Source organism: Condylostylus longicornis, unplaced genomic scaffold (genome assembly GCF_029603195.1).
Source record: "Condylostylus longicornis isolate FDR11 unplaced genomic scaffold, ASM2960319v2 ptg000135l, whole genome shotgun sequence".
NCBI classification, from domain to species: Eukaryota; Metazoa; Arthropoda; class Insecta; order Diptera; family Dolichopodidae; genus Condylostylus; species Condylostylus longicornis.
This window is the reverse complement of record NW_026578103.1, coordinates 2,777,406-2,790,035: the sequence shown is the minus strand read 5'-3', so window position 1 is coordinate 2,790,035 and position 12,630 is coordinate 2,777,406. Positions and strand designations below refer to the sequence as shown.

The window sequence follows — 12,630 nt, the reverse complement described above, 5'->3', positions numbered from 1 at the left end:
TAATTAATTTTTCATTTAATTAATATAATCTCATTAATGTAATTAATTTTTTATTATAAAGTAATTTTGCCAACAAAGTTTAAAAAAAAACATTGTTTTCGTTAAGAGTTTTTATTGAAAAAAAAAGAGATCCATAAACATTGATTTTTAATGGTTATATTTTGATAAAAAAGTAAAAAAGAAAGTTATTGATGTTTGACTTAAGGTCTGAGCTGTGACAGATAATTTCAGTTTACTACACTGATACAGATAATTTTATTTGATAAGACACCGTTTAAGACAGTGATGAGCAACCTTTTTTTAAATTGGGCTAAATGAGAAAAAGCAAATATTTCCCGGGCCGCAGTTATAGCAGATTTATTTTCTAGTTTCAGTAATAAGTAAGTTTAATTTCAGTAATAAGTAATTTCAAGGCATTCTGTAGTTATTTTTAAATGGTTATTGAATGTATCTTAGATATTATAATTATTTTCTTAAACTTAAACATATCATTATAAAAATAGTGATTGAAAAATTATAATAAGAAAAACTCAAAATAAGTATTAAAAGTTTTAATGAGAAATTAAAACTTTTAATACTTATTTTGAGTCTGAAATTTTGGCAGCTAACGGTAAATGCCATGCCATTAAATAATATAATTATTTTGCTTAACCTTCACAATTGATCTTTATATACGAGCATTGTTTTTTATTTATTTATTTATTCATTTATTTAGTGTTAAGTACTATTATATACATAATTACTCATAATTTAATAAAAATTAATTTAAAAAGAAAACAAAAAATTGCATCCATTTGAAAAAAATCAATAAAAGTTATTCTAACTAGTTTTCAAAAAATCAATTACTTGAAATTTAAATTTTACATAATTACGAGTATTAATAGATTTAATATTATTCGGCAATTCATTATACATTTTTAATCCATTATATAAAACAGTGTTTTTTTAACTTTCCGTTCTAAAAAAAGTTAATCTAAAATTAAAAATATTGCGCAAATAATAATGCTGAACATCTTGCACATATATAAGCCTTCTACTCAAATATTGCGGTAAAAGATTATGCTTCACATTTAGCTTAAATTTTTGCTTTATATCCAGCCATTTCAGCGTGTGTAACATATACCTAATTGGCGTTAATCTGTTGCATTTCAAAATAATGCGCATTCCTCTATTTTGTAGTTTTTGTAACCGATACTGCATTTCATTAGAAGTAAAAGCTATCACAGTAGAACAATATTCGAAATGAGGTTTTACCATAGTATTGAATATATTAATAACAGAATTCATCGATAACTGATTTCTTATTCTCCACAAAAAATTCAACTTTTTTGAGATTTTTTTACACATGTAATCAACATGGCTCTTGAAATTCAATTTATCGTCAATCACGATACCCAAATATTTAATTTCTTTTACAATTTCAATGTCTTGATTATAAATTTTTAAATGATTTTGCAACACTCCATTTATCATCATAGCTTTTGTTTTATTTATGTTTAAGCTTAATTTATTTTGCCGAAACCAGTGGCTAATTTTTCCTAGATCTGCATTCATTTTTGCTGCACATTCATCTACTGATTCTCCCTCAAAGTATACCAACGCGTCATCTGCAAAAAGCATAACTTTAACAAAATTCGTTACGTTCTCCATATCATTTATGAAAATCAAAAATAAAAGCACGCCTAACACGGACCCCTGAGGAACCCCTATCGGGATCATTTCTGATGGTGAAAGTATATTATCAACTTTTACTATTTGACGTCTGTCGCTAAGATAGCATTCAAACCATTTGTGTTCTATGCTTTTAATGCCATAATTATCCATTGTTCTAAGTAACAAGCTTCTGTCAACTGTTTCAAATGCTCTCCTAAGGTCAATGAACACTGCAACTATGATCTTTTTTTCATTTATTGACATTTTCCAATTGGACAGAACCAAATTCAAAAGTATTTCGCAACTGTGCTTTCTACGAAAACCAGATTGATTTTCTTATATCAAATTAAATCTTTCTAAATACTCTTCAAGTTGCATACTTATTATTTTCTCCAAAATTTTTGCCTCTGTCAATATCATATTAATCGGACGAAAGTCACCACATTTCTTTGAATTTTTAATTTTTTGAACTGGAATTACCACTGATTCTTTCCATACATCTGGATATTTCCCTGCTCTAATTGAATCATTAATAATGTCTAGTATAAATTCTCCAACGATGTCAAAATTATGTAAAAGTATTGTAATATTCATTAAATTTACATCTTTTTTCTTATTCATTTTTTTCATAATTGATTTTAAATTTGCAATATTAATCTCATTGAATTTGAACACACTATTACAATTGTTCACATTGTTATAAAACTCCATATGTGGAATACAATTATTTATGTTTTTAATGCTCTCAATAAAAAATTCATTAAATTTTGTAGCAATATTCACTGTTTCCGTAACTTTAGTATTATTAAAAAATATTTCTTTTATTGTATCACATTTGTGTTTTTTTTTTGTTTAAAACATGGCATTTTATAATCTTCCACATCGACTTTTGGTCTGTCGCGTTGAACACCTTATCAATCAAATATTTATTCTTCGCTTCTTTAATTTTGTTTGAATATAAATTTCTTATTTGCCTGTATTTTCGCCATTCAGTCTCATTATTAACCCACAAAGTTCTCCTATACTGGTCAATTTTACTATTTTTTAGCACTTGTAAATCTATAGTAAACCAAGAAGTCGATGCAGATTCGATATTTTTGAATATTAAAAATTCATCAATTACATTTTTTAAATTCCAACTAAAAATTTGTACTTTTGTGTTCCCATCTACAAAAAATCTAGTGTTTAGCTGACTGAAAAATAATTTATTTCTAAATTTCTCTTTATTATATCTCAATATTTTTGTTTTTGCAATATCTCTTTTAATTTTTTTTAGCCTGAATTTCTACAGAAATGCTTTCATGATCGCTTATTTTACATCTATTATCTACCATTATGTTAATTGTATTAGAATTATTTGTAATGACATAGTCAATCAAGGTTGAACTATTTTTTGTTATTCTAGTAGGAACATTTACAATTTGTTTATAACCAGCATCAGCAAAAATTTGATTCATTCGAGTTTTTTTATTCGTGTTGCTAAACCAATCAATATTAAAATCTCCCATAATTACAATGTCATTTTTAAACTCAACTAACTTCTCCAACATTCCTTCAAAAGTATTAAAAAAATCATCAAATCTATACAGTTGGTTCGGTGACTTATACAAAATTCCTAAAATTAAATTTCAGCATAATTGTGTACATTGATCAAGAGACACCACAAATTCACACCTATAATAATTTCTTCTATTATTTCATACTTCCAAGTGCTTTTTATATAAAATAACACCCCACCAGTATGACGACTACTTGAATCAGTTCGAATTATGTTATAATTATTAAGGTGAATCAGAGTATCACCATCTTCATTAATCAAATGTGTTTCTGAAAGCGTTATAAATTCAAATTCGTGACCATATGCTATCTCTTCCAATTCAGTAAAATTATTGATTGCACCTTGTATATTTAAACATAAACATTTAAAAGTACCATTATCTTTTCTTATATTATCATCTATTAATTGCTAGAATATTTTTTTTATTTCTATGTCAACCTTTTTTTTATATACATTGCAGTTAAAATCAAAGGCACTGTAATTAATATTTAAATTCATATTCATATCTCTATTCACACGCACACAATTGCAACATTTTTTCTCTTTATTATTACATTCATGCCCAATGCTATATTCCTGCGCACAGTCACCTCAAATTTTTCTTACAGAAGTACATTTCAAAATATCATGTCCATAACCCAAACATTTAAAACATCTCTTAATATACAGACCATCAAATATCTTACATACATCCCATCCCACTTTAACCTTGCCTACATTCATTACTTTATTATAAGATTCTATATCTATTTCTACAATAGCAACATATGGATTAAATTTATACTTGTTTTTAAATAAGGCTTTCATACTTATATCACTATTTTTCAACACCTCATTTTGCATTTTCAATTTTCTAACTAAATCTTCCTCTTCTATCTCATCAGATATGCCTACAATTTTTATTCTAGGTTTTCTACCACTGGCAATTTTTATTTCATATGCATCTTTCAATTTCTCTTTAGCTACAGACTTTAATTTACTCACAGTTTCATTACATGTGAAAATGCAACTACTACAGCTCCATTTTTCGCATTCTCAATACTAGACACAGATAAATTATTTTCTACAATATCAATACTCTGCCTAATATCGTCTTTGGTTTGCTTATTATTTTGTTTTTGTTTTGGCTTAATTATAATATTCGAACATTTTTTTGTTATTTCTGCATAAGAAGGCTTAAGCGAGTTAATGCATACTTGCTTAACTCGTTCGATCATTTCATTAGAACATTCATTATTATTACTACTCTTTAGTATTTCATTAAAAGATTCTCTTTGCTTATCAAAACCATGTTTTAATTCACCAATGCTCTCCTCTATTGCAGCAATATGTAGTTCAATTATTCTTATTTTATTATTTCTGTCCTTACAATCATTACACATTAATACAACATACTTGTTAGTATTTAATAAATTGATATCATATGCTGCTAAACCCACACATTTAACATGAAATGATAAACCGCATCCACCTTTACACAATATAGACTCGGGTTTCGATCGTGAAAAAGTTTTATTACATATTATACAATTTTCTCTCATTATAAATATACATTCAAAAATTTTCGAAGTTAGAGAATCAAGCTGTATTGTCTTTCTCCAAATACAAAATAAATTTAAAAATGGAGTGTGCAAAATCGAAGAAACAAAATTTTATTTTTACTTTTTTACCTTCTCAAAACAGGTTTCAAATGTTGTTCTATTCAATTGTTTCTATTCTAAATGTTTCAATTTCTACCTAATCACTTTAGAATAAAATTTCTTCTTAATTCAGTACATCAAAACGTGCCGCTGATTTTATATTGATTTATTTTAGTATTAATATTTTTTTTTCCAGACCAATCTTATTCAGTTCAAAAATTTATTTAATTTATTTCATAAATTGTATTCAACTTTGGTTATCACAATGAATTGTTGTTGCAGTTTTTAGTTGAAAACCAATATCTTTGAGAAGTTGGCGTAAAAATTAAGTTTCTTTTGTAGTTTCTGAGGCAGGGAGACAGTTTTTTGTTTTTGTATTTTTCTTGTTATAGGACCTCCACACATCATTAATGCATATCCTGAGAACGATTTTCTATCGCTTGGATCACTTGCCCAATCAGAATCATTAAGATTAAAGTTTACTTTTAAATCCTCGATGCACTAATGTTATTAGTGTATCACTAATATTACACTAATGATGTTACTGATTTTTAACAACTACAACACAACGTGTAATTGTTTATCTTTATTATTAATTTCATATGAGAATAACTAATAGAAATTCCATCATACAACTTTAGAATAGATGGATCACATAATCAAAGAATTCAAGGCAGAAAAATTAAAAAGTGATTGATTTATTAGCAAAACAAAAATAAGCGAAACATACATATGTATGTAAATAATTTAAAATAAATTTAGGGAAAAGTAAACCACTTAAATTAAAGATAAAATGAATAATAATTTAAAATTAAATTAGTTTTCAATGAATTTGTTTACAGATATAGAGCTGCTACCATTTTGATCTGTCTCATCGAGTCAAGAATAAATCAAAGAAGGAAATCAAAAAAGAAAAGAAAAAGGAAAAACAAAATATGGGTAAAACTATCTTTGAGCAAAAACTCCTTATTCGACGTTGAAACTAAATTTCTCTTTAACCTGCTAGCTGTGCTTTAAAAATTTTACCAGCATGATACATTTGAATGACCACATAGTCTGGTATTTTAAGTTATTATCCATTCATTTTCCGTTTCATTTGTTATTCCGAATTTCTTTCTTAATGCTTTTGTGTTATTTTACAGATTTTTATAATCTTTTGAATAAATTGATGTAAAAAATTGAATTAAATTGTCGCCTACTAATATTTGTTTTGAGGCATTTTTAATATAAATTTTCAAAAATTTTATAAAAAATAAATTTTAAAATAGGGTGCAAGAACATTCATACTAAACTTCGCTGATTACAACTAACTAACCGATTGAACACAATTAGCTAATCACAACGCACATAACAAGTAAAATTTATTTTCGGCATTTTATTTTTTTATTTCTTTCGAAAAAGTTTAAGTGAAAAATTGGACAAGACTTTATTTTTCTCATTTGATTTCGCTTGATTTGATTGGACATTTACATATCAAATTTTCATTGTAACATATCGAAATTTCTAGGTAAGTGTAAACTTCGTTTGACATTCGATTTGATCTAAAGGAAGCACGGCTGAAAGAAAAACAGGCTTAGACTCTAAGAAAGCGACAGTTCACAGCTAACGAATTTAAACGTATTTTTATGGGATCTATAGAGGGCTCTTTTTAACATCACAAAACTGCCAGAAGATCAACTTTTTTCAAGTTTTTAATTAGAAAAAGTTAAAATTCAGTCTTTTTCTACTTCACTAATGTTTACATTCTTAAATTTTTTAATGTTTTAATTAAAAGAATGATTTTAAAAAAAACCCTCCAGGTTCCGTTTATTTTTTTTAGATTTCAATAAATGCTACAATACAGGAAAAAAAAATAGTGCAATTTTTTTTTTTCGAAGTATTTAGTTGATTTTGCTGTTTTTTTTTCAAATTTGAGAAAATGCACATTTAATATTAATGAGTTTGCTAATTTTGTATGATATGTTTCCCAAAATGCATACTTCTGATATAATCACATATAAATTATCTATATATTTTTCATTTGTATATTATATTAATTAAATTCATATGCTTCAAAATTCATACAAATTATAGCATACATATGTGAATTCTTTTTATATTTAAAGTCATATAATTCTTTTTAGGTATGTATGTGATTTTAATTTTATTAGGAAATATTTTCACATTGTTAGTAAGGCTAATTCACTGAATTACCTAAACTACTGCATCAGAAACTTTGAAACTTGTTTAAGTTTCTTTATGATATTTCTATTATGTTTGTGTATATGTAGGGGACAACTTCAAACGCCGCATCTTTTATAATGATTATAAAATTTTAAAAGTACTTTCTTAATTATAAAACTTAAAACCAAATAATTACAAACTTAAATTTTAAATTTAAATCTAATAAAATTTTTATAAACTTTATTTTAAGTTGTGTATCTACACAAAAAAATATAGCCCCAAATTTCTTTTATTCGCTGTATTATCAGTTTTTGCTCTCAATTCTCTTTGATATGTTGCCTGACATGGCGGTACAAAAAAATGCGGAAAAAACTCGAAAATATATTTAATCAAAATTATAGTTAAAATTTTGAATTGAAATTTAAATTTTTGATATGTTATTCAGAATTTAAATTTTTGATATGTTATTCAGAAAACTCCAAATTTCATTTTAATATAAAATTTTTAGGTTTCAGTCAACTTTTCGTATAGAAAACTCGAAATGAAAATAGGCAAAAATCGTAATTTTTCCAAAAAAAAAACAACAAAAAAAGAATGATTCTTCAGAAATGTCATTTCGCCTAAAATTCATATCGCTGGCTGTTATACCACGTAAGTGCAAATATTTCCAAAACTACTTTACCAATTTTCTGTTTAGGAAATGTTTTAAATTTATGAAAATATGAAAATTATTTAAAGAATATGTAATTATTTATTAGTTTTTACTGTTTCGTAAATTTTAAAGATGGACTGTTTGAGATTTCATAAACAGAAAATTGATAGGGTACTTTTGGAAATATTTGCACTTACGTGGTATTACAGGTTTGCCAGCGATATGCAATTTACAAATGCATCCACAAAAAAGTAGGTTCTGGTGTAATATAAATATAAAAGTGTAATGGTAGTATATAATTGAAATTTTTCTATTCGCACCAGATTTGCCTCAGATTTTGTAAAAGTCAATTTGTTGCAAGTTTTTGAAAAGCCCTGTGGGGTGATTTTTATATTGGTTCTAATTTTATATAAAGTTATTGTTGAATTTTGACATACAGTCTCAGTGATATTACAAGCAAGTACTTTTTTCCCCCAATAAATTTCTGCCTGATGACATTTATTCTTAAACGCTAAGCTATCCAGTATATTGTGTAAATTTTTAGACCATGGTGCAGCCCTTAAAAAAATATTAAAGAATTTGACAGCGACAAAAACATATATGTATATACTTAAAACAAAACATATTTTTGAATTTTTATTGGGATTTTTCGTTGATTTTACTATTTTTGGGATTGACAGAATCCAAGAGAGTTACGAATCCACTAAATAAATTAATTGGAAGTTTGTTTATGTTTGTAATTTTAATTTTTATTCTTCTATGGCATTAATGAACAACGTAATAGATGTGTTAGATTTTGAAAGTAAATTGATCGACGAAATTAAAAAAAAACCTTTTTTGTATCAAAATGCTTCCAAGGGATCTACAAAGATTGGCGAAAGAAAAAGTGCTTGGAAAGAAATTCAGGAATCATTGGGACTACCGGGTAAACAGATTATAAAAGTTTTTCTTAATTTTATTTGAAAGGATTTTATTCATTTTCAGCCGAGGTCTGTAAAAAAAAATGGGAAAGTTTGAAAAATAGCTTTAGGAAATTTCAACGTAAGGCTCTTGAAAAAGGGATTGGTATTAATTGGATTCATTATGAAAATTTGAAGTTATTATTAGAAGATCCAGATATTAGAAGTTCAAAGTAAAAAATTTTTTGAAAGCAGATATATATTTTTACATATTATGTATATTGTACGCATATAAATTTTTAGTGATGTTTTATTACAAACTGGGAAAAAGAATTGTTCAGCCTCAGAACGTGGCGTATCTAAGAAAGACGAAAAGTTTAAAAATTACAAAAAATGTGGTGAAATAATGATTCATAATAAAGAACTGAAATTCATCTGTTGGAAGTGTCAAAGTGAATTCCAAAGTTTAGAAAGTTTTATTAATCACATATTAAAATCACATTTTGATTCTAGTGATAGTAATTCGGAGTCTGAATGCCAATCCCAATCGGAAAGCTGCAATGAAACAATATTAGACAGCAATGATATGAACACTTTATCTAAACAAAATAAAAATCTGAATGAAAAAAGTTGTATAATTATTGAAAATTTTTATACAAAAAATTTGGATTCTAAAGCAGAAAAAAATGAAAAGGAAGGAATTAACGAAAAATCTGCAAATCGATTGTATCACCATAAAAAGTTGCCAAGAGAAGAGAGATTTCATAAATGCGAAAAATGTGATCAATCTTTTAGATATGAGAGTAGCTTGAAAGATCATTTTTCAGTTTGCCACAATGACGAAAGACCAGTAAGCCAAAATATATGAAGAATTTTAATAATGAAGATAAAAAGCTTTAATTTTTATTACAGTTTTCTTGTACGCACGACGGTTGTTGTAAAAAATTCAAAAGTATTCGTACACGTAAATTGCACGAAATATTGCATACAAAAGATTTGCCATTCCAATGCCAATATTGCGGTAAGTGCTTTCCTTCTAATAGTTATTTGATTGCACATAAAAATACATGGCACGTCGATAAAAGCAATAGACGTCATAAATGCCAGTATTGTGAAAAAACATTTTGCGCAAAACAAAAATTGAAATTTCATACATATACTCATACTGGAGAAAGACCGTATGGATGTCCATTATGTACGACCCGTTTTACAAAACCAGCAAGCGTTAAGGAGCACATGAAAATACATTTGGATGAACGAAAATATGTTTGCAAAGCTTGTGGTTCGGCTTTTAATCAGATAGCGAGCTTAATTAAACATAGAAAAAGACACGAGGAAGTATTAGATTAAAATTGGGTAAAAGTAGGGTGTAATTTATAGGGAAAATAAAATAGTTGAGATTTCATTTATTAATGAAGTCTCAAAAATTACAAAAACTTTTTAGTGTTTTTACTTGTTCTTGACCTTTTTTTTGTCTTTCAAAATGCAATTATTTACCAACCGACTTTTTTAAAATTTAAATTTAAAATTTCAAAAAATATGTAGAATCAGTAGAGCCAAAAATATTGAATAATTTTCTTCACACAAATAAATTCTGACACACCTTCCATTTAAACTCCATGCAAATTTGGAATTCATTTTTGATTTGCTCTCTGAGCTTGATGGCCTGATTCGTACAAATAAATAAAATTTTTGTTATTCTCTCTTCACACTAAAAATTTAAAAATGTAAAATACTTATAAGGATATAAAATTAAAACTATTTGCATTTTAAATATGAAAGAACTCGTGTGAGAAGTAAAAGCTAATACCTACATAATGTACATAATGCGAAATTATTTTTTATTTGTAGATGCCGCTATTAATAATGAATTGTTAATGTACATACATAAATATTATTTTTACATACATATTATTTAGGTAAAGTAACACGATACTATTGCATTGTCGAAAAGTTTTTAGAATACTAAGTATTTTTACTACAATTAAATGTTAATTTTTCAGCCCTAAGATAGGGCTTTTTAACCAGTATTTGCAGAAAAGTTCAGAAAATGTGACCATATGAAATGCTCTTTCAAATACCTCATCCAGTCGCATTTCTCCACCTTTATTGGAAATCTCTTTGAAGTTGCAGGTCCTAAAATAGTCCCCAAGAGCCCTAAAAAAGTTCACAACATATAGTTAAATAACTTACTGTTTAAAATGTCTCGACAAGTTGGAAATAGATTCCATGGTTTGATGACAATGATTAAAATTGATATATAAATTATGTATTGTTAAATTAATAAGCTTTCACTCCAACATCCTTTAAGAATAAAGAATTCAAATTGAAAGAAAATGCTATCTTGCGAAGAATATTTAAAAAAGATTTCCAAGAGATGTACGACTTTGGTCTGAGGACCTACATACATATGTACATATATGAAAATTGGTGTTCTGCAAACCAACTATAGACCACCAAAAGTGTAAGCCTTTTATACAAAAATGTGAAATAGTATGATAACACAATTGTTGTTCTTCTAGACAGTTTTTGTGCACCCTTCTTTATTTATCGCAGAGGGTCCCAAACTTTTTCTCTCATAGACCCCTTGTCGTGGTTTTCAATTTTTTTGATGCATTTAAATTTCTAACAGTCGCAAAATACACCTATGATGTGAGAAAGTTAAATAAAAAAACTTATTATTCATATTTTTTAATAGTTAATTGCATATATAAATAATTTTTTATTTATTAAATTCATATTTTTTTATTAAATTTAATTAATTTAGTTATTAAATTTAAATAATTTAATTATTGAATTAAAATAAAAGTAAAGTAATTCTTACATGAACGAAACAAAACAAAAAATAAATTCAATCTTATACATATCACTTGCTTTTTCAGTCAATATTATCACATATTTACTTTTCATTCCCAATTTATTCTACCTTCGTAGGGCCCTAGCAAGTCTTCATAGATCCCTGGGCGTCTATATAGACCACTTTGGGAATCACTGATTTATACCAAGAATATAACAAAATTTGTACGTGCGCTCGCGAGGCTACTAGGACAACTTACATATGAATCATTAAATAGACTTTAAAGAAGTGCTTAAGCAATAAGGAAAATTAAAGTGCCTTTCGGATTAAAAGCTTTCTTTTTTTATTTTACGAATCATATTTTTATTTTTCTTTTAACGTAAAAATTTTCTGTTAAGCTGTCATAAAAAATAACGTGGCATCATAAATACAGTGAAAAAGTTTTACTACAGTTTAATTGCAGTGTTAATACCAAAGCAAACTTTAAAAACAACTGCATTGTAAAAAAAATGGTAAAGTATTTTTTAAGTACAAAATAGGTCATGCAGCAGTTAAATCAAAACAGAATTGTGGCGCAAAAAATCTTAAATATCTTAACATGCAGTCTTATATATGTGGGACATATTTAGTACTAAGTTAGAATTGAATTATCAAAAATGCAGTAAGTTATTTTAGTTCGAAATAAGAAGTGCGAAAGCATTATCAAAAACACCCTTGAAAAGGAATGAATGTCAAATGAATGAATTCTGTTGTCAAATATCTCAAAAATTTATTGATTAGCTATTATTTGAATAACTTTAGTAATTGACATATTTTACTACGATGTTTGCGTTCTTACTGCGACCAAACTCAGTTAAGACCCAATTTTGGCAATTTGGATTTTACTACATGCAAAGTAGTTCTACATTAATATGTACTGCATATGTACTGCAACTTTATTTATATATTTACTTATTATGTAATTGTTGTAAGTATAGTTCATTAGTATTTTGACTCTTGATGCAATACACAAATTACAAATTTTTTGATTAATTCATTACAAAAAGTAAAGAGTGGTTGGTGTCATAAGACCCCTATTCGTTTTTTTTCTTTTTAAATACATTTTTCAGTCTTACTTTTTTGTGTCTATTATTAAGTATTATTCAATTTGCTCGATGTATTTTTATCCCAGTTTTACTGTTTCGAGTAAATTCAGCAAATTGCGGTATTCAAATTATTTAATTAAAAAAATTATTTAATGTTCATATTATTGAAATCCTTAATGTTAT

The 12,630-nt window shown here is 26.6% G+C and overlaps 1 protein-coding gene across 2 annotated transcripts; it reads left to right on the top strand.

The window, feature by feature from the left end:
• The first annotated feature begins 8,348 nt into the window (after positions 1–8,348).
• Positions 8,349–9,951, top strand: LOC129615385 (zinc finger protein 626-like). 2 transcript variants are annotated; one of them, XM_055530555.1, is made up of 4 exons: positions 8,349–8,591; positions 8,651–8,798; positions 8,869–9,415; positions 9,478–9,951. In XM_055530555.1, exons 1-4 carry the CDS (start codon positions 8,426–8,428, stop codon positions 9,913–9,915), a joined length of 1,299 nt encoding a protein of 432 aa, XP_055386530.1. In that variant the 5' UTR covers positions 8,349–8,425; the 3' UTR covers positions 9,916–9,951. The 2 variants fall into 2 exon arrangements, with proteins under 2 accessions (XP_055386530.1, XP_055386529.1); XM_055530554.1 differs by having other exon boundaries at positions 8,633–8,798.
• Positions 9,952–12,630: the final 2,679 nt, after the last annotated feature.